The 23,470-nt window shown below is 38.0% G+C and overlaps 2 protein-coding genes across 2 annotated transcripts; both read right to left on the reverse strand.

Moving 5' to 3' along the window:
* Positions 1 to 2,213: 2,213 nt before the first annotated feature.
* On the reverse strand, positions 2,214 to 15,214 carry LOC145233302 (protein-glutamine gamma-glutamyltransferase E-like). Its single transcript, XM_080098016.1, has 14 exons — positions 15,112 to 15,214; positions 12,955 to 13,110; positions 12,469 to 12,654; positions 11,814 to 12,077; positions 11,297 to 11,544; positions 10,895 to 11,069; positions 10,351 to 10,545; positions 9,596 to 9,735; positions 8,879 to 9,035; positions 8,052 to 8,212; positions 4,097 to 4,226; positions 3,604 to 3,767; positions 2,985 to 3,121; positions 2,214 to 2,460 (listed from the first exon to the last, which is right to left on the reverse strand). Exons 1-14 carry the CDS (start codon positions 15,137 to 15,139, stop codon positions 2,310 to 2,312), a joined length of 2,292 nt encoding a protein of 763 aa, XP_079954142.1. The 5' UTR covers positions 15,140 to 15,214; the 3' UTR covers positions 2,214 to 2,309.
* A 1,003-nt stretch (positions 15,215 to 16,217) lies between these two features.
* On the reverse strand, positions 16,218 to 23,103 carry LOC145226675 (protein-glutamine gamma-glutamyltransferase E-like). Its single transcript, XM_080092306.1, has 14 exons — positions 23,004 to 23,103; positions 22,083 to 22,247; positions 21,418 to 21,603; positions 21,004 to 21,264; positions 20,545 to 20,792; positions 19,721 to 19,895; positions 19,275 to 19,469; positions 18,861 to 19,000; positions 18,582 to 18,738; positions 18,084 to 18,247; positions 17,897 to 18,026; positions 17,371 to 17,534; positions 17,015 to 17,148; positions 16,218 to 16,635 (listed from the first exon to the last, which is right to left on the reverse strand). The coding sequence occupies exons 1-14, from the start codon at positions 23,026 to 23,028 to the stop codon at positions 16,491 to 16,493; spliced, it is 2,289 nt and encodes a 762-aa protein (XP_079948432.1). The 5' UTR covers positions 23,029 to 23,103; the 3' UTR covers positions 16,218 to 16,490.
* Between the last annotated feature and the right edge of the window lie 367 nt (positions 23,104 to 23,470).

Here is a 23,470-nt window from a genome sequence, read left to right on the forward strand (position 1 = left end):
ATTTCGATGCTGAAAAAGTTTTGCTGAACATTCGATTTCATTTCAGACGAGTTTACATTAATCGTCCGAACATTCAGCTTCATCAAAATCAAAAAAAATATTCGAGGTATCAGTTTAAAGTTAATCAACACCCTGACGTTTATATAACGTTAATGTAACAGATTCCTTTTGTTCAACAGAAAACGTCTAACCTTATGACGTCATTAATTCGTTATATAATCGCGGCGCGTTAATCGTTAACTATTGTAGGGTGGCGTTACGAAACGATTCAATCACGTCTTTGTGATATAACTTGTCAATAAAGTGAGTAAACGGCAATGACATTGCTGATCTCGTGCGACCGAATGATTTTTGTTTAGTTACAAATATTGTATCTGGGGCCTCTGAAACAAAAGCATGTTTTGTTCGACTCCATTTCAACATTTACTGATCGTATACCAACTTACGACTTTTTATATCGTTGCGTATCACAGAGTTGTAAATGAGCCTGAAACTGGAACCCGAACCTGAAAGTACAAACCCGAAACCTGACCCGAACCCGAATCGTTTTGGAGAAGCCCGTAAGTTTGATTCACAGGCGCATACATCAAAGCTTTAGAAAAGAACAAGACAACCAACACAATAGACTATTGGTCTTAAACAAGGCGTTTTAGGGCTGTTTGACATTAGGCCAGGCCCACTGGTTAGTAAAATATATTTGAAAAACATACTGACACAGAGTGTAAAGTCAGGCCCGAATTAAGCCGTTTTTTAAAAATAAACCCAAGCCCGGACCCGGCCCGAACCCGGCGTACCACCTATAGTATAGGTCCTAGACCCTGTTTAGATGAGTAGACCATGACGTAGGGCTACGTGCTCTTCTTGACTAGGTTGGCATATTTATGAAACCAGCAAGGTTAGCAATTCCAACTGAATGTCCAAAACAGAAGTTTTGATCTGAATTCAGTATGATAAAAACGTGTTTGCGTACCACCTAAAAAGCTCTGGCGTACCACTATTGGTTCGCATACCACGGGTTGATAACCATTGATTTAAATGCTACCCAGTCCACATAACCAAGGGAACATTTTTATTACTTTTCTCAACCGATTTGGCCACAAAATTGCCCAAACACTATGAAGGGCCCCAAACCAAACATACCCCTCTAGACATATGCTGTTTTATTCTCTTAGAACAGTAGTTCTTAACTGTGCATCGCGACGCCCTTGTGCGTCGCTTCAGTTTCCAAGGGCGTCGCAGAATAGTTCCGTTTCATGGCTTTTTGTTGTTGTATCAATAAATACAACTTGAATAATAAGTTTCCTCATTAACTTTTAATTGCTGGTACGTCGCAAGTCCAGAAAAACTTGTTCAGGGGTGTCGCAACAAAAAAAGTTTGAGAACCACCGTCTTAAAAGATTAGTGACAAAGGTTTTTTTGGTAGCAAAAAGTGCTTCTCGGCTCAATGGTTCCCCAAATTGTTAATCAAAGTTCTAAAAGTCGGTGAGTTTATTGCCGCCAAAGGCGTTAACGTGATAGGGGCAAACAGCAGGTATTTATTGCTGTCGTCGATAACAATAGGGAACTGCTGAAAAGTTTGTCGATTTTTGTTCGCTTGTTGATTTAGCCAAACAGCAAAGAAACGCGAAAAAACAAACTAGAAGTTAAATTTCAAACCTCAAATACGCAGTGGAGTCCACCTCTATTACTTACTTGCCCCATTTAGTGGTGAAACATTGCAAATGAAAATTCGGTACGTTGGATGTGCTTTTTCGTGTATGAAATAAACAACACTATCTGCTTTTAGTGGGACTAAATAGGTGTTGCAATATTTAATAACTTCTTTGTTTTGTTTTTTGTTATCGTAAGATCAATATAAATATTTAAGTAAAATAGGTGTTAAGATCAATATAAATATTTAAGTAAAATAGGTGTTGCAATATTTAACAACTTCTTTGTTTTGTTTTTTGTTATCGTAAGATAACTTCGTTTAATGCAAGTGGATTCCAATTTTTTTCAGCATATATAGACCTCTTTTTATGTTTATCGGTAGCTTTGGGATATCTAGGTAAATCTACTTAAAATTTGGGAAATACTGATGGTTTGACAAACACCTGTTATCTCCGTTTTTACGGTTTTATGTTAACAATTTGTGTCTATACTACAGTATTATAGTGTGTTAAAAATGCTATAACGTTTATTGCTTTTTCTGTACCCAAAAAATCACAAAGTCAGCTAATTATTCTGTTTATTGATTGCTACACCACTACAAATGTGGATGAAATAATTTCTACTGTCTATTCTGATGTACATTTTGCATGGAAGGTGTTTCAAGCGCTTCCTCCAACCACGACATATTTGCGTGCCTTCATGTCTTGAAACTCTTTGCAGTCGAAATCGGCCATTAAGTTACGCGGCCCGAGTTTAGTAGGGTGGGCATTTATCTTCACTTTCTCTGTAGCACCTGGTGCAATTGGCCCGCTACAAAAAACGTAAAATAATTTTAGGCTCTTAGTATGATGCTAAAGATGGGGACAGACAAAAACACTACCACCAACTTTTATTAAACATGAACAAATTAATATATAATCTGTTGGTGCCAGGCATAATATCAAGTTTATAAGGATCTTCTAGCAATTGTATTTTTATTCCGACGTTTCGACGTCCTATACAGGTCGCCTTCATCCCAGGGTAAAATAACACTGTTGTTTACCCTGATGAAGGCGACCTGTTTGGACGTCGAAACGTTGGAATAAACATACTATTGCCAGAAGAGCTCTATAAACTTGATGAACAAATTAATGTCATCAAATACAAAAAAAATATTTTGCGACGCGGCAAAGGTAAAATGTTCTATAATGGGATTTGAACAGTATATAAGCCATCGTTTTTGCTGTTTGCACTAATCAAACAGATCATTTTATTTGTAAATTTTCGCAGTGCGTAAAAATTGTTTAAAATCGGACTTTAATTAACCACGGCGCCTAAACCATACAGACTTATACCTCGCTTTGATTGGTCCGTTGGTTTTAATTCCATAAATTTCAATATCAAACGCTCCTTCGGTCAGTAGAATTGGAAACATATTTTGGAATACCAGCGTTACCTCGTTGTCTTCATAGTACCGTAGTTCGTCAGGACACTAAACATAAAAAAATTAGAGCAGTGTTTAGGCCGACCCTGCTGCAACCAAAACTACCGAGCTCACTATTAATGAATATGTTGAAAAACTGGGCACGAAATTTGAGGATCATTTTAGGTTATTTGGAAGATGCGCAAAAATTCCAGAATCTTACAATAATTATTTATGGGCCTCAGTTAGTATTTAATAATTTAGCAAAAATAATCCGAATGTTTCTGACCACATGGTGTGCAAGTCCAAGAATGACTTTTGAGTTTATCGATCCAAGGGGCAAAATTAGTTTTATCAAACTGTATGCCACTATAGTATGGTACTGTGTGGTACCATGTATGCAAAAACTACCAACACTGCATATCGCGACTCCACAGACCGATTTGAACAAAATTGCCTTGTATAGCATTTAAAAAAAAGATAAATAAAAAAATTACATAAAACAAGCTGCAACGGTCAACGATAAACCTAAAAGTCTTTGTTGTATTTACCTCAATCGACAAGCACTGTGGTATTTCAGGGAGTATATCGAATACATCGACATACAAGTTGCCGTTTTGCTTCACCCGCACTGTTGTGGTGACACGAATCACATTGTCATCGACCAGTTGACTCCAATACTCGCTCGTAGTCAGTGGAATGTCTTCCTCGTATGCTAAAAAAATATAATCATGATTTCAATAAAATACAAGTTCAAAGTTCAAATAACAAAACTGTTTTATAGAGCGATTTGGGTCCAAACAAAGTGCCATTACATTAGGGTAAAAATAATCATACAAAATGTAGGCCGTGTCTTAAATATACAATAATGAAAAAGCGCTTTTGACATTTCTCGGCAAAAATTTAAAATTGTATATTTTTGAACTGGGCAGCCAAACAAACTGTTTTAAATTTCCATGAAAAACCTCAATTTAAGATACACAATTGTTTAAGATCATGTAACTTGCATCAGGTAGTTATACATGGGGAAATGAAAATGTTTACCCATTCCTGCGGCAATCTTCACTTCTTTTCGTATACGTTTCACACAAGCTTTCTTTTCCTCGTTGTTCAGCATCGTGTTCATCACTGTCGTCACTATCACGTCACGGTTGAAGTTGGTCGTGTTTTGAACCTGAAACCCGCAATTGTGTGCAAAATAAGCCTAGTTTCTAAACGCTCTGCTAAAAAGTGGTAACGTGTTAAAACAATAAGAATGTTTGGGTGGTAACGTGCTAATAAAAAACTAATTTTGGGGTGGTAACGTTCTAATTAAAAATGAGGTAACGAGCTAATACAAAAAAAATGTGTTGCGTGGTAATTTCGTTCCTATAACGGGAACAAGGTATTGTTGAAGTGTGAATGCTTGGTTGCGTCTCCTTGACGAAGCACACAAAAACGATAATTGTAGTGGACTCGTCCGGCCTTGTAACTTCGTTTGACTGAATTACAACGATAGGCACTGTTTTTAAAGGCAGTCAACCAATTGTAGATTGCGTGCGAACCATGCTGGTGTGTATTTGGCCCGCCCTATAAGCCAGCGGTTAGCTCGTATCCCTTCAGCCTTCGGAATTTTTTTTACCCAGAGTTTACTGTTAAATTTTAATTATTGTGATATTAAATTTGTAAAGGTTGGTCGACTAATACATGAGTCAAGACAGAAATGTTTGGGCCCAAACAGCTTTTTTGACAGCGTATCTCGTACGCTCGTCTTTGGAGACGGGCATGCGAGCGTTTTTTGCACAATGTGCTCGAAAATGTGCAGGTCGAAATGTGCGCACATTTTTCGAAAATGTGCAGGTGACAAAATGTGCAGGTCAAAATGTGCAGGTGCCAAAATGTGCAGGTCAAAATGTGCGCACATTTTTCGAAAATGTGCAGGTGCCAAAATGTGCAGGTCAAAATGTGCGCACATTCTTTGAAAATGTGCAGGTGCCAAAATGTGCAGGTCAAAATGTGCGCACATTTTTTGAAAATGTGCAGGTGCCGAAATGTGCAAGTCATAATGTGCAGGTGCCAAAAATGTACAGTCGCTCAAATGAAGTATTGATATTTAACGTCAAACCATTGTTGTGGTCATAAGTTGTGCCAAAAAATATTAGTTATAAGTTATAACCTGTAAATTAAAATCGGATTTAAGAGAAACTTGTAAAAATGCATGTTGTGTTTGTTAGATATGGCAAAGCATGAAATTATCTAGCATTCAGGAAATAGGAATCACTGTTTTTCAGACTAGATATGTACACGATCGTCACCTCAATCGGTTTGACTTTATTGTTTTCAATTTAAGGCCTGTTAGCTTGTAGCCTGCCCAGCTTCTATAGATTTTACAATTAGACAATAGTATACTCATATGACAGTCCAGCTATTGTTTCCGTCACGCTTGATTAACGCTACACGCTTGTCGGATGCTTGCATTGAGTTTGGTGCTTTAAGAGCAAGCAAACGACAAAGCTGGGCTTGTATGGTCGGATTTATGCATCTACCCTGTATAATATTACTACGTGGTTGTGATTGTGCTGTTGGAGAGTACTTAATGTATGTTTTATCTTTTTAGTACTTCTTTAAACGCTTTGAAGTGGTTTACCTAACAGATTAAAGGGTGCATAAAGTTTATTACTAATTGATTTAAAGTCTGGTAAAAATAGAACTTTCCTAACTGGCTGTATCTTTGAACTGATGTTCAACGACTTCGGCCTCGACCAGGAACTCTGGACAGACGAAAGGTCAAGCTTGAACAAAGACCATATTTGTTTCTAAAGTTACTCATTTTAAACTGTCAACAAAGGGTAAATTTTGTGAAGCAAAAATTAAGTTTATTTGAAGAAAAATTCAAGGCACCAAAACAATTGCTAGACATCATAACCACCAAGGAAACTGGTGCAGAAAACACAAGTCAAATTGCTATGATAAGTAACAAAGAGTTAGACACAACAGAGTATTTATGAGGATATGTTTTTTCAAGGCAAAAAATAAGTTTACGGAAATAAGCAAAATTGTCAGCATGTTGTCAACCATGCGACCGCAGGGCCAGCTGATTTCTTTAGTGGAGCCAAAGTCTGGAGGTCTCACTTATCCTTTTATGAGTTACTGCAACTTTTACAAAGTGTGTAAATGCCTGACAGGATGTTTACGGCCAGCCAACAAGCTAAATTTTTACTGATTGCAAAAGTTACACTGATCCTCACAGAGTTTCCAAAAAAGACATATGTGAAATTCTAGAAGTTGCTGGACTACCATATGAGTATACTGTTATTAAACTCAAAACCAAGTCAAAGAGCCAGCTGTCCAGTGATTTTTATTCAATGAAACAAATGAATTATTAGAAAGTTTTCCATCCTTTGGGTTATACTGCACAATTGACAAAAGGACTATATATGTGTCTTTGGAAGAAACTCAAATGACAACATTCAAAAAGAAAAGGACAACCACACAGTTACCCAACTTAATGTTTGACATTTTTTATTTGTTTGAGGCTCATTTACATGACATAACTTGGTATATGGGTAATTAATTAGGTTAGTTTTGAAACCCACACAAATAGTTGATGTGATGCCCTAATTTTAAGTTTGCTAAAACATTCATGTTATTGCTTCTGACTTGCTATTGTGTGGACCAGATAGGCTAAAAAGACCTACTGTAGGAATATCATAATACACCAAAATATCATTAGATGCTTTTGCAAAATTTGTAAATGTTTCCTGACTAATATACAGAAACTAGATGATTGCCATTATGAACGAAAAAGGTGTATGTTTCATGTGGGATTGCAAATAAATAAACAAACTAAATCTGGCGTGAACAATTAGAGAGATAAAGAGACTGAAACAGCCAGAAAGAATATTAGGATAGGGAAAATATTTTTTTGAGACCGCTGTGGGCATTCTGTATTATATTTTTGGTAAAAAATATGTACAATGGTAACAAAACGGGTTTAGAAAAGGATAATACTGAGATGTCATGAAAAAAATGATGGAGGTGCAATGCAAAAGTATAAGTTCTCACCATTTACATAGGCATCAGTTATTTACCACTGCATTTGTTTGAAACCACATTGTATTTTCAGTTATTTTTGCCCTGAAGGGTCATATTCTGTTCAGTTAAAAAACTTAATCCACTGCATTTAACAAGAAAAATAACATACCTATATAAGTTAATTGATTTGCACAGAACACTATTTAAAATAAAAATGCAGGGAAAGATATATAATAATTATGTAATTGGGACAAAAAATTGTTTGTGTGAAAGGGACAGAAAGACTTTTTTATTATGAAAGGGAGAAATTTTGGCACCTGCACATTTTGACCTGCACATTTTGACCTGCACATTTTGACCTGCACATTTTGACCTGCACATTTTAACCTGCACATTTTAACCTACACATTTTGACCTGCACATTTTAACCTGCACATTTTAACCTACACATTTTGACCTGCACATTTTGACCTGCACATTTTAGCACCTGCACATTTTGGCACCTGCACATTTTGACCTGCACATTTTCGAAAAATGTGCGCACATTTTAACCTGCACATTTTGGCACCTGCACATTTTGACCTGCACATTTTGGCACCTGCACATTTTCGAAAAATGTGCGCACATTTCGACCTGCACATTTTGGCGCACATTGTGCAAATTCTTGCCGTAAGCCCTGTTGCGTCTTTGGCCTTTCGTGCAAAATACGCTGTTTTAAAGCCAAAGCAGGTTTCTCGCCAATTTAAAAGAAATCCAATTAAATGCAGTAAACTTCATTTTATTGCGTCAAACGTATTGTGATAAAACGCTACGTACAACAGACCATAAGATTCGAATACCCACCAATCAATAGTTTTAGACTGTAACAGAACTGCAAGTACAACTAACAAGCATGCAATGGATCGCTACGACCCTACAAGAGGCCTTGGTGTAATGATAGATAAAACTTAAATCACCAGTAAAGTTTTTTAAGAATGATAATCACCTGCACTTTGGTTGTAATTGTCTTGCCGATAATTGAATCGCCCACGGACGATATATCGATTGTGATGGGCCCTTCTTCTTGCAATACAAACTTATCGTGGTAGTCAGCCTTCCGTCCATGAGCATAAGCTCGCTCAAAGGCCAAACGCTCTTTGCCAGTTCCTGCAAACAAACAAAATGCGATACACAAAAGAGAGGTTGTAAATGAGAAACTAAACACAAAAGTCGACATCACTACAGAATTGGTCTAGACATGGCTTTTCTGCATGTTACTCCCAACAAACTTGGGTGCCGTTGTATGGCTACACTACCCAAAACGACCGATGCCTTGTATCCAGCTGCACTGACGAAACCTTATAAGTCGAACCAGTGTGCACTCTCTGCAGATTAATATTCATTTAATGACTTGATGCTTTTCTCAGCACAAATTGCCAAGGATCAGTGTTTGAAGTGTCTAAATCAGGTTCTTTTTCAACAGTGAGAAATTTTAAGTGTTTTTCAGGACTTTCGCTTTTAGTTTTGCATGTAAAAAGCATTTGGGTCCCGGATGCGGTTTCCTTAAAGTGGATGTAAATTGGTTCTTAAATCTTTGTTTACTTTAGCGTCGCTTTTCGACTTTGTGGTATTTCGGGTAGGAATGAAAATATTTACATTGGTGTTTAAGTGGTAAATAAATATATTTTTTTAAAAAGCCTGTAAACTAATAATTTAATAATGTATGGTTGTTTTTGCATTAACCATTATTACATAGCCGTTTTCTTATGTTACCGCAAGAAACTCAAAATTTTACAATACATTTCTCTTGATCTTGGTAGATTGTTAATGTACCTTCCATAAACTTGTATTGATTTGTCACGTCTTCACGTTCATCCTTTCCGACCGCTTTCGTGCTGATACTCATTCCAACCTTCCTCGTATCTCTCTTAACCAAACCAGTGACCTCGCCACTGCTGTCAACGGACCACGTCAAGACGTCTGCATTTACCTGCATTTACATTCATAAAAACTTGGTTTATAAAATTGTTATTAAAAATGAAAGACCTGTACAGTCTAATCAACTTTTTTAATGTACGTGTGCAAATTAAAAGTAAAGCCATTATTAAAACGCACAGCTGTTTATACACACTTGAAAACTGGAACTTTCGATAATCTTTGCGATAACGTTTGTCTTGAAACCGCATTGAAGTTAGATGAGAAAGGCAATGTTTTGACCTACGCCCGACTGTCATACGCCTATTTTGTACATAACAATTAAGGAAGCTAACAGACAACGCCCATCTAAGGCCATTTTTAAGAAACATTTTACGTTTTTCGAGATACGATTTTTGACCCCCGTAAGTGTCGCACTATAGTATAGTCTCATTTTTTTTCAAACCATCGACTTTATTAATGTTCCCGACCCTGATCTTGCCTGCTATTGGGGTAGAGCTAAGTCGACGCTTTTTAACCTGGGCATTTTTGTAGAAAAATCGATCGGCAAAACTCACTTAGAACATATACAACACATGTTTATACTAATGTGGACGAAATTGTGGAACAACCAACCTCACTAAACAAGAAGTTCGTGTCTGATCCAATGTAGGTTTCACCGTTTTTGATTGCTTTTACCGGGGCCGGTCCGCACTGCATAATTCCCCCACTCTCTTCCTGTGGAGTTGCATCAACTGCTTGCCAGCCGTCGTAACCTAAAAACAAAAATATATTATTGGACGGCTGCATTTTGAAGATAAAAATTATTTATTGCTTTGGCGACATTGTCATTGTGGTTGGGTTCTATTTTTCTGCTTTAGCAGCGATTCTATGATGTAGGCATTGCGTTGTGTGACTTCAACTCAAAATTTGCTAGGTTTTTGTAAAGGCTGTTGAAGCTTTTTTGCTCATCGTAAAACGAAGTTAGCAATGAAAGGTATTATTCTTATCTTTTAGGCTATTTTCGTTCGGAAACTTGGTACGAAACACGCATTTGAAGACGACTGGTAAAAGTATGGAGGTTCCAGATGTACTCTCCTTGTTAATGTATTTGAACAGTTTATAGTTTCTATATATTCCCATTGCGATTGTTTGGAAATTAAGTGTTTTTGTCTGGTTGTATATTATTAAATTATCTTAATATAACCAAATGAGTAAAAGTGGGTAAAGATTGACAGGTAAAATTGCTACACTGTACTTTGCAGGTTACACCGAAAAGTAATAGATATTCCCAGTACAATAAAGTCACACGCCTGGAGCACAGAACTTACGGACAGTAAGTGTGGACAAAACTGCTACCGCTTATATGTAAAAAAATAAGCAATTCTAACCTTCAATAAGATCGGGTCGCTTGAAAAATGCTTCATTCCAGACGTGAAAGTTCCAGATTGAATCGCTACCACTTCGATGGTCGTATTTCTCCCCGTCCTCGTCGTAGAAACGATCGATTGTTTCGTTAAACTCGGTGTCATGGGCGGAACCGAAGTTTGTTATAGATCTTGCGGGAATTCCTAAAGCTCGAAGCACTGAAAAAATCCCAATTTTGTTTGAAGTTATTTATGAACTTAGTAATTCAATAAATCTGATTTTGACAACTTTAACACGCTTTGGGCTTTCAAGAAAAGTCCTCGATTTTAAACTGCGTGAGAACTTCCTGTTCGTTGAGGCCTAGTTTTTATCAATATAAATTACATCAAGCTTTTTAATACCAATTAATTAACCCTACTAACTCAGTTCTAATTAACTGTTGAGACATCTTTGACTGCTAAAATGCACATTTTGACATGTTATTTTTGTTTTGTTTAAACGTGTAAACATCGCATTGCATAAAATTATTAGAACCTTGCATGTTTTCAGTTTTATATAGATCCTTACCAGTAGTGAGAACTCCAGAAAAGACCCAACATTGGCCGTACTTTACCGGCTGTTCAGTTTCACCCCATTGCCTCAATATTTTGACACTGCCCTGCCACGCAGTCGGTTTTTTGCCATCACCATATTCACCTGTCCAATTGCCTTCCAACACACCCCTGTTATCACAGCTGTTTATCTAAAAATAAATTGGGAAAGCTTATGTACAGACGCAGGTTTGTGATGAAATTCGGCTGTCATGCATGAAATGTAGTACATGTAGTAAATAATGTGCTCAAAATCATTAGAAACGTTTGGTATAAAATAGAAAGTTACAAATAAATGAATAGATGCTCAACATGTAACATCACTTGGAGAAAAAATGACGAATTACTTTTAAGAACAAAAAGTATGCGTTGCACTTACCATAGACGAAAGAAGTCTGCTGCATTTAGCAGGCGAAGCTCTCTTTTTTAAGCTTTTTACTTGGTTTGTCTTTTCTCGCGCGTTTCCTCGAAGAAGTTTCAGGCAAACGTCGAGAACTCCCTCCTCAAACTGTCCGAAAAGCCAATGACGAGGGCGTATGAAATAGGACGAACCAATGTATATCAAACCGGTATCATTTAAAACGTATTCCTCCTGTTCAGCAGCACTAGGCATGTAGCAGTCATCGTCTGAATAATAAAGGTAAACGTCAATTCCGTCTTAATGGGTTCCGCACATTGATATTATTTAAAAACTACATTGAATCTTTAAAATGTATAACTCAATAAAAAATAGTATAAAATAGCGTTGGGGTAAAAAGGCTAAGAAGCTTTGTTTTTTATTAGTAGGACAGAATGAGGTTTATTTATTGGAGATATTTAACTTCGTGAATAAGGAATTGCTTTTCCCGGACAAAAGTATGCAGTAGCCACAAATACACAATAATGTAAGCACTAACCTTGACTAAACGGGTTAAAGATGACGATGATGTCAGGTTTTGTTGTGCGTTCAGTCTTCGTCTGTCCACCGACCTCGCTCGCGACTTCAACAGTGACCTTGTAACGACCAATCATGGCATCAGCGGGGATGGTCACATCTACACTGATCTTATTTGAAGCGTCCTCTTGCTTAACGATCTGGCCACTCCACTTTGCCTTATTAAGCGCGGCATCAGACAATTGCATTCTCAATTTGGTGCCATTTGTGCTCTTAGGATCCGGACCTAAAAAGTGATTTCTGTTCACTCAATTGTTAGCTATAATTAAGTACTATTCGCATTGAAACAAACATAAAATAAGTTGTGAAACTTTGGAACACTATATACGGTTCATAAGTTTAATAATGAAAATAACGGCCCAAATAGACGTAAAAAGCAACATGCTTTATTGTTCAAACGTTTCGACAAATGCGCATGATGTGGCCCTTCATATCACTGATGATTACATTGTCACTTGCCGTAACGTTTAAACAATAAAGCACGTCGCTATTTAATTTCATCATTAAAGTTGTAAAACATTTTACATAGAATTTAATGAAAGAATTTTTAGTACCCTATTTTATTTTAAAGAAAAAGTACCCTATTTTAAATGAAACAAGCAAACTAGTGTACTAACCAATTGAAAATTCGAGCCAAATCTTGTTCTTTTTTGCGTCAAATTTCTGCTTCTGAAAGAAAAGGTCCAGACTGAAAGTAGCAGCCCTCCTCACAATCAAGTTGTTGTGGGTGTATTTGTCCGTTTTGTGCAAAAAGGTGTTTTTCTTCGGCAAATAGTCAATCTTTGCCAACTTTAGTTGTGTCCCTTCAAATATGTAACTTTATTTAATTTTTTGCACACTTTACTACGGTCGAAACCAAATGTTTTTCTTGAAAGATTTTTTCTTTCCCAAGTATAGGCTAGCAAACGGAAAAAGACCGGTGTATTACTTTCTGTTTCCGACACAATTATTGACATTGACAACTGGTAACTAAGTATACAAGATTGAAAAAAATGACTTATTTAGTTATCAAATCGGATAAAAATTGTTGTTGTTAGTTTGTATTTTTAGTGGGTTCTGAATAAGCGGTTGGAAAATAGTCACCGCCCTAGCTTAGCCTTTACCCATTTCTCGTTTCTTGATTGCAGCTTGCCATTCCTGCAAGTCTTCCAATTCAGCACTGGTCACAACGTACTTGTCAACCACAGCAGGATTTCGGTTCAAATACTCTTGCACGAAATTCGGGTTTTTATCCAAAAACTCCTGGACATTTTCGGCATCTAAATCACAAAGGGGTTACCTTAATGTTGGAAGATGCATATAGAGTCAGGGTTCTCTATACACAGTAAAGAAGCTGGGGTTCAATACAAATACTAGCATCAAACACACGGAAGCCAAGGGTGAAACCCATGCACTTGTCTAGACGTAATAAAATACGTGACTGGAATTTGAGCGGGACTGGAATTTGAGCGGGAGAATTTGAGACAGGCCATACTTTTAAATACAATCGTAACAAACTTTACCTCAAATTTTTTTCGCTTTAACACTGCCTATAGGCCAGGGGTGGGCAACATACGGCCCGCGGCCCGGATCCGGCCCGCGGACAGTTTCCGGTCTTACATGATAATGTGGCCCGCGGCCACAGTCTGCCGCAATCCCCCATTACTTGCTTGCTACGTCAAATTACAGTTGTAACGCACAGTAACGCTCCCCAATAGCAAAAAAAATTAACCCCGTTGTTACATTGCACCATACGTCCATTGTTACGACATAACTACCAACCTTGTGTGTGTCCTACTTTAACAGTTTTCTTTGTTTCCACACGTATAGCCTAGTTCAGGGGTGGGGAACCTGCGGCCTAAAGGCCACATGCGGCCTTTTAGGGCACTACGTGCGGCCTTCAAAGGCAAAATACATTTTTAAGATGTTGATATAACCGACTGCACCAGGCGCTGAAAAAAATAGACAGAAACGTATTTTTGACTTTATTGCAGATTATTTTTTGATTACTTCCAGGGCAGCGGTTTTCAAACAAGACCCATGTGGTCCCATAGTGGTACATAAAGCGATTTCCATAGTCAGGACTACCAAAAACTCCAGGTCAGCAATTTCTAGGTTAAATAAATCCTGAATGTTGTAGTGAAGATAAAAATGTAGTGAGGAATTTTATTTAGCTGGGACCGTAAGTCCTACAAACTACGAGGAAATAGCAAAACGACCATTCTGTAAGTCAAAAAATTTGAACATCAATGCCCTTGGCCTGGGAAATAGTCTATGCGGCCTACACGAGTGTCGATAAATCGTTTGGTAGCCTTTATAAACAAAAAGGTTCCCCGCCCCTGGTTTAGGTGGTCAAAAATCCGCTTTAAATCACTGGATAAATACGCGATTAATGTATCGATTCAGGAATCCGGCCCGCCAAGTACTTCATTTTCCCATATCAGGCCCGCCGACTGGAGAAGTTGCCCGCCCCTGCTATAGGCCTACAAGCGCTCCCCAAACCGCGAAGTATTTGCATCATTTAGGATTCACCTCCACCGAGTAATGCCCTATTGTTGTCAACAAAAGAAAGCATTTGTTTGCGCATAATCGTAATATTGTTTTGTCTATGATGTAACAAACTGTTCTCAGATGCGTTTGAATTGCGTGAAATGGACCTTGCGTGTTGTAGTAGCAATTAAATTAGGTGTTGACCGAAGCTTTCGTGTTGCTAGGTAAATCTTACCGATCCCACCTGCTCAAAAGGCAGAACTTTTGTACAAATAACAATCTCATAGGGGGGCGATTCGGAGCCAGCGGCTTGGAAAGGGGGCGATTGAGCCAAAAAGGTTAAAGACCCCTGGTTTAAACAATGAATTTTAACCTGTGGGTAACTACCCTCAAAGGGGTAATTTCTTATCTGACGTCATAGTTGGTCATTTAGCTTTAGTTTCCAAACGGGAGTACATGAAATTCATCTAGCTGTTCTCGGAGTAACAGTACACATATAAATTTGAAATGTAACTAACGCTGTGTATGGTTAACTTAACCAAAACAAAAGCATACATTATGCGTTCCCACAGGTTGTGTCAGTGTAACGCAAACAACTATATTATATTGCTTGCTACCGTATCCTGTTTCCGGACACACTGGACATGTGTTTCATATTCACACGTCTTGTCTGATAGCGGTTAGCAGCGATTCTCATGCAACCAGTGCAATCATTAACAAAGCTTTTTAAAACAAGAAAAACGGTTATTTTAAGCTTTACAAACAAAACAACATTGAGCAAAATATGTCACCTTCTGTGTAACTTCTTGTCTTCGACATTGTAGACTATTTCAACAAAGGTGGACAGCAATTAGGCAAAAACACCGTTTAGACACACCTACACTTAGGGTATCTGCACATATTAAATCCGGTAATAAAATTCTTTCATATCACAACAACAACAAAACTATTATATCGAGCGAGCAGGCCATGAACTGTTGTGAGTACGTATCAAAAATTTGAACAGGACCAGAAACCTTTTTCTAATATATTTTAGAATATGAGTAGTGGGTTCAAATTCCTTCAGGTACCTCACAACGCTAAACAAAGCGAATATCTCCGGGATCGTACGGGTTTTAACGGAAAGGGGCGGGATATTTCTAAGCGACTCAGCTGCACATGACCGCCCAACCGTTATAACACATAGCCAACGCCCGTGACTGTGACAATGTATCGCCAAAAAGCTATTCGCAAAACGTCGTTGCTTACCTTTGAGGCAAGCCCTTGATAAATGCACTTGCTCCATCCTAAAGTTGTGGTTCTCGAATGTAAACATGGGCGTGCTAAAACGTACATTGCTGCGATAAAAAGGTTATTGCCATGACCCAGCTGCTTGCCTTGCCTTAAACTTCTTATTGTTTGTAAACCGCAGTTGTGTAACACCATACAAGTGTGCAGTGTACCAACAGCACGTTCAACCTCGTTCTACCAGTCAATGCACTCTGCGTTTTATAACCTATGTACAGCTATTTCCGGCTTTGCAACTGATTTGGGTGTCTTTGTGTTCCTCTAATATTCTTCACTGAGTGAAACAAACGCAACTCTCTCAAACCGCTGGTGATGCAAACTGAATTGAACCGATGTTTTAGCCACTTGCCGTGACACAGTAGCCGGCGGCAAGGACATGGGCTTCAATAATGACAAGTTAGGGTCTGTACCGTTTGCCGTAAGCATAGCCTGAGCAGTCTTTAAAGCTAAATGCGGTATCGACAGGTTAAACCAACAGAGCTCACACTATAATTAAGGTCATAAAACGTCTGTTAAATTGTTGGTCTTAATTTGTGTGTCAACAGTTAAAAAAAACTTAATCAACGCTTGCACTGACCTGTTTGTACAAACGTCCTTAACACTCAATTACTAGGCTATAGGCTAGTTTATTTGGCACACAAAACTACAAAAGCGTTTGTGCCATACATTTTTGCCGAGTACGCCACGATTAGGCAAAACTAACAACTGTCAGGCAAAATCCAGCTACCAAAAAGGACTGTTAAACCCAATGTTTTAACTTAATTTGACAAAAACATGGACCAACGTCACATAAGAAGAAAAAAGAGAAGCTACGACGAAATAAAACTACATTCTCATCAGTATGCATTAAGGTTCAAAAGCCTTTAACCCCAAAGCCAAAATATTATTCCACTTCGACAGTTTTGGAAGCTTTAATATTCATGATTTCTCGAGCATCGAAATCGGCCAGTAGTTGAATATTCGGTCGTCTGTAGGGTCGAATTTCCATCACCTCACTTGTGTATGTTTCACCAGGAGCGATTGGGCCCCTAAATCACAAAGTTTGACTCATAGCAAGTCGATTCAAATCTTTCCAATATTTTCAGGAAAATTAGGGGCGTAAATACTAAAATTTGAACGAATATATGAACATATAGGTATATGGCTTTTATCTGTCTTTTTTTGTCAACCATCTACCGAACAACAAGGTTTATTAAAAATATGACCGATTGGTTAACACAACCGCCCTGTGTTCACAAGATTGTGGGTTGTAATCCTATCTCATCCACTTGTGTTTTCTTGACCAATAAACACAAGTGGCATTGTTCCAACCCAGTGGAACCTAATGGGTTGAGCAAATTAAAGTCACCGACTCCATTACTCTAAAAAATAGAATATGAAACATACAACAACAACCGAATCACTTACACAGCCTTGACAGATGCCCCGTAAAATCCGGATCCTTCGATGGAGAACTCTCCCGTTGTCAAGGCAACCGGCAGTGGGTTGGTTATGACCAATTGCACACTGCTGTATTCGTAGTTTGCAAGTTTGTCAGCACACTTAAATGAAAAAAAGGGCGATGGCACAACAAACAAAACTTATTTCCACCATGCAATAAACTACCCAACAAGTAAACTGGTAAGTAATATAGGCTGTGCACTGAATGAATTTCGGGATAAGTAAAATTCATGTTCTTGGCCCCAACAAATACCACGGACACAATAAAGTTTATGGCATTTATTTACACGTTAAATTATTGCCACCCATTTTTTGCTGATTACCTTTATTTTCAGACAGTCTGGACTTTTCACTTGAAAATCGTACGTGCCGACATACAAGTTACTTGTTTGTTGAACCCGAACAGTGGTTGTCACGCGAACTGCATTTTCGTCGACTAGTTGACTCGAATATTGACTGAAGTCAAGACTGAACGTTTTTTGGGACACTGAAAGTGTGGTATGAGAGAATTCAACAACCATATATATGCGAGATAAACGACTAACAGTGTTAAACTTGTGTTAAGTTTACCTGTTTGACACTGAGGGGCATTGGTGGCAAACTTACATAGTATGAATCTGCATTGCTAACAGATTTCATTGAATTGCTTTTCACAAATATGCAATTTGGTTTAGTGACACATATGCGTCACTGTCATTAACTCTGACGTATGTACGTAAAAGTAGCAATCTCGTGAACTGTAATTGTGAAGTTATAAGTTGTTAAACAAATCATTTGCTCATGTCTAAACAAGTAAACTTATTGTTTTGTAAAATAAATTAGCAAATCGAAATATTTTAACAACACCACCTTCTCCTGCGTCCAACTTTACTTCGATTCTTTCTCGCGCCACCAATCCTCGTCGAGCCCCTGTGTTCAGAACTGTGTGCATCACCGTGGTGATGATGACGTCACGGCTTTGTGACGTTGTGTTTGTGACCTGGATTATGTCAAACAGGTAGTATGTTATACCGCCCTCCTTTCAAATATATTATACCTTTGCAGCCACTTTGATAGTCTTCCCGTTGATAACTTCTCCAATTGTTTCGTGAGAAATGGTGATAGCCCCCTCATCCTTGATGACGTTCAACTTTTCGTGATAGTCAGCTTTGCGTCCATGGGCATATGCTCGCTCAAAGGCTTTGCGTTCGTCACTGGAACCTAATTGTATGAAATCGCTATGATTTTTACGTTTAAATTTACGCGTTTACTTCAAATAAGGGCTTTTGTTTTACTGAATGCAATACAACTACCCTTTAACAATAGTATCGATTTTTTTCCACCCCCATTGTATATTAAACATAAAAAACAGACGAAATCCAAAATTGGTTATCCCTTTTAGAACAAGAGAGTTTAATGTTTAATTAATATCACATTTTCGGCGGCATCTCTATTTAATATCAGTGTAGTGTGACCCAATACAACTATGATGTAATATCTCAGTAAGACCAATTCCCTGTACAAATAATATGGCATATTGTTTTTCTGGTCCCACCTTCCTCGTATTTGTAGCGATCAGTCAGGTCCTCCCTCTCATTGGATCCGACTGCTTTGGTGCTCAGCTTTCGTCCTACGTCACGTGTGTTACGTCTCAGTAGAGCGGTCACCTGACCTTGCTTGTCAACTTGCCATTCAAGAACATCAGCATTGACCTTCAAAATCACAAAACGGACTAAGATGGTATTATATTATATTTGAACTATTAACATTTTGTATAAGCCATACAACATTATCAAATCTTTTTTTCATGACAATGGACAATTTCTTTGTTTACCTCGGCGAAAATAAAGTTGGTGTCGTGACCAATGTAAATTTCTCCGTTCTTAATCGCTGATACGGGCGCTGGTCCACACTGCATTAGATGGTTGCTAGCTTCCTGTGGTGTTCCGTCAACTGCTTGCCATCCGTTGTAACCTGCGACCACACTACGTTTTACCCACCTTTAGGTTAAAAATATGCGTTATTTTTGATCTTTCCTAAAAAGAGAATATTTTTTTATCCCTATAAACGGAACTAATCAGGTTTACTAAAAAATGGCTAATAAATTCTAAGTAAGTGACACCAAGCTATGCTAAATTTATTAGAAAACAAAAAATACTAAGTGTGGTCACAAACGGCCATGGTGCTTACAAAGACAATATGTACCACTGGGCAGTTTACAAACAAAAAATATGCCCTTGTGGTTTACCTTTCGGGAGATCGGGTCTGCGGAAATATCCTTCATTCCAAACATGGAAGTTCCAAATGGAATCCCCGCTATTCATCACTTCAGACTTACTCCCGTCTTCTTCATAAAACTCGTCAATTGTCATGTTGTACTCCATGTCGTGGGCGGATCGAAAGTTGGTGATCGGACGACAAGCGATACCAATAGCTCGCATCACTAAAACAAATGTGCAACACAAATTAAACAGACAGTGCACACTGTATTGACTCATAAGGTCTCATCAGCGCACCTGGTGGCAAGAGATAAGCCGTATTGGCTATAGTGTAGTCATCCAACGGCACTCCAGTTTGTTGGGAGTAACAGGCTAAAAAGCCATGCCTTACAAATTAACTTTTTTTCGCAAACTACCACCGATAGCTTGTAAAATGTTTTTGTAACTGACTATATGTTTTTGTTTTATTTGTCACCTGTAGTAAGAACGCCAGCGAACACCCAACATTGACCATATTTCACTGGCATGTTCGTTTTATTCCACTCCTGCAGAATTTTCGCACTACCGCTCCAAAACGTGGGACGCTTTCCTCCTTCGTAGTTTCCAGACCAGTCCCCAAAAATGACACCTTTCGCATCAAAGTTGTTGACCTGAAATACATTGGCAATATTTGTAATACTAAAAGCGAGACGCATACAACTCAACGGCCGTATTTTTAAATTATTTTCTCTGAAATAGGGTAGAACGCCAATGTTTGCCAAATCTAAAGGTTTTCATTATTATCAGCCGATATATTTTGTACCAAATAGGACATAAAACAAAAAAACAAAAATCACGCAGTGAATTATTGGATTCCTAAATTCTCAGTAATTCATTCAATAGTAAATAGTAAAAATTAAATTAATATCCTTTGCCTAAATTAGTTTTTGTAAATAGTATTTCTACTATTTTTGGAATCCAGATGTATACGGAAGGCCTGCGTCTGTTGCCATTAAATTTGTTACATAATTATGACGTCACATGTGCTCTTTGGTGTCCCAGTGTTTGTTCTGTACGTGGCGATCCTCGAAGTGGCAGGGAATGCACGTGGTAGTCGTGATTTGGTCGTTGTGCAAGACAGACGTGATTTTCCTGTCTGGATTTTATATGCCGGTTTTTATATTGCCAATAAAGATTGCAACAACTGTTAACTGCAGGTCTATACCGAACTGAAAAGGCGCGTTATAAATTTATTTAGCACAAATCTGATAAAGGGCCCTATTTCTAGCTTTTTTTATGACAAGAAAACGATAGATTTACCATTGCTGACAAGACGCGACTGCAGAAAACTGGAGAAGTTCTTTTTAATAAGCTTCGTTCAGGGTTGCTTGTTGCTCTCGAGTCAACCCGAAGCAGTTTCAGCGTTATGTCCAAAATCCCTTCGTCGAATTGACCGAAGGCCCATTCCTTTCCTGAGAAGTCATACCAACCACCACGATACAACAGACCCACATCGTTTAGCACGTATTCGTTGCGATGCGACGGGTTTTCCATGAAGCAATCATCCGCTACAACAAGTTTCGTGTAGTTTGCAATTTAAATACAGCTTTTAAAATCAGTTTAAACTAGAATATCCTGGCGAAAACCCACTCAAAACCAGATTTTTCTTCAATTTTTTTACCCCCCAAAAACGACTTTCAGATTCCGGTTTAAACCGGTTTGGAGGTTCTGTAGTGGAGCGGAACCTAAGGACACGTCGTCTTGGCAAAAAATACAAACCTGGACTGAATGGGTTAAAGATGACGATGATATCAGGTTTAGTTGTGCGTTCGGTCTTCATTCCGCTTTCAAGTTCGCTGGTGACTTCAACAGTCAACTTGTAACGGCCGATGATCGCATCAGCTGGAATGTTCACATCTACACTGATCTTCTGCGTTGCGTCGTCCTGGCCCGCCAACATACAGCCCCATTTGCTTGCTTGAAGTTGGTCATCCATAGGTAACTTTACCTTAGTTCCGTTTGCAAAATTAGCATCATTCCCTAAAATATATCAAGTAGATGGTTTGCCCGTTTAAACCAATACAATTTAGACAAGGGTTTTGAGGACTTAAAATCTAACTGTTTTGATTACGTCCAAAGCTGTTTTTACCAAAACGGTTAAATATATTTTACAAGAAAAATTTAATGAAGTACCTATTGAAAACTCCAGTGAAATGGCGTCTTTGGCTGGAAGGAATTCCCGATTTTTGAAGTAAATGTCAATAGTAAAGCGATCTGCTCGCCTTACAACCAGATTCTTGTGAGCATATTTGTCAGTATGATGACCAATTGTATTGCTTTCCTTTCGGTAGTCGATTTTAGCCACCTGTAATATTTCGCCTAAAACGGAAAAAAGTAATTAGTTACGACTAATATGCCTTAGTTGTGCATACGTGCACAACCTGCTTTTCAACGTCTGTGCTTTAAATACTGAGCTTGCATTGAAAAGAAGTACAAAGATAACAATTATACCAAGTTTACAAACAATTATACCAAGCTCTATAAACTTGATATTATACCTGGCAGCAATTGCTTATATAACAATTATACATTGGATTCTATTTAAATACGAAACTAAAGATGTCAGTCATGTGTACATATCTCACGATATTAATTGACTGATTCCCTTGCTCGGAAAATGTTTTTCGTTCTTAGTCAAATATTTATCGGTTTTAACCTTTTTACTCGAATTTTACAGTTGGTATTTGTGGTAACCTTAACTGATTCTTCGCCATTTGTGTAAATATACGAAAAGCTCAGAGTCAATAAAAGCATATCTCAACTGTCAAAATTTGCTGCAATGTGTAACTGTGACTTACTTGGTGGGAGAGTCTTGACCCTTTCAAGCCATTCCTTTGCCGTCGCTTCATCGACCTTTTCATAAACATACCCGTCCAGCAAATGTGGATTCCTATCGATGTATTCAACTAAAAACCTGGGATGTTCGTCGAGATATTCTGAGATTTCTTCTTCCTTTTCCGCTTCTGTAACAACGAAATCGCTTAATACAAGTTCTAACAATATAAGCTGTTGGTTTAAACCAGTGCTTCATACCGGAACGGAACGAAACCAAATAACGTTATTCGTTCTGAGCAAATTATTTATTTCGTTATTACGCTCTGGACCGATATTTTCATTTCGTTCCGGTCTGACCGAAATAAATTTATAACGGTATTTTCGGTATTTCAGTCTTAACAAAAGAACATTTCTTTGTTGTCTTTACAACTATTAAGTGAAAAAAGAAAGAAACTTGCAACACACAAGAATTATTGTCGGTAGTTGTTACGTCACATAACATTTGTCAATGATGGTCAAACGGATGTAAATTGCAGGAGCTAAATTTTATCATAGCCTAACGGCGCGAAATTTTTAGCAATTGTTTCATGTCAAATGTCCAGAACGAAATACCGGAATAAAAAATACCGGTATTTCGTTCCGTTCCGGTATTTTGAATATTTTTTATTTCGGTATTTCGTCCGGTATTTGAGCCAAAAATTATTTATTTCGTTCCGGTATAACGTTCCGTTCCGTTCCATTCCGTTCCGGTATGAAACACTGGTTTAAACTGCCTCATATTGCTAGAACGCAGTCAAGCAGAACTGGCACCAACGTCAACGGCTGATTCGATGACCAAAACCATAAGAATCCAAGCAAATTAAAAAGCAAAACGGGATATAAAACGTTTATCCATGTAGGTTTACTTTGCACAGAAGATTTTATTAAAGCTTATGTTTCATTACCTGCTTTTGCTGCGTTATTTCCCATTCGGTTTGTCTGCGTTTAACTGAACAGACAGTTTCTTCTTAAAAACAACTTTAGTCCACCTAGTTTTCTGTCCCTTTATCTGCGCACAAGAAATAAATGAGTGTCATTTCAAACACTTTTGTTAAACAACACAGTTCACGACACGAATTGATCATATTACACCACTGACATACAGTCACAAAACTAGCCGTGCGTAACTGTACACTGTTTTACGTTTTAATGGTTTACATTCATTTACAAATATATTTCTAACACCAACAACAAACCATTTTATCAGTCAAACTTTAAACTACCATTTTAACTAGCTCTGCTGCAAAATGTAGCAGCTCATATAGTTCATGGGTAGCCGTAACAAGCGGACTCGTTCAACCGTTACATTTCAATCAACCGACCATGACGAAAACAAAACTGTGGGAGCTAGGCAGTTTGGTTTTCAATGTGT

The sequence above is a fragment of the Phallusia mammillata genome, chromosome 1, assembly GCF_965637545.1.
Source record: "Phallusia mammillata chromosome 1, kaPhaMamm4.hap1.1, whole genome shotgun sequence".
Taxonomy (NCBI): Eukaryota; Metazoa; Chordata; class Ascidiacea; order Phlebobranchia; family Ascidiidae; genus Phallusia; species Phallusia mammillata.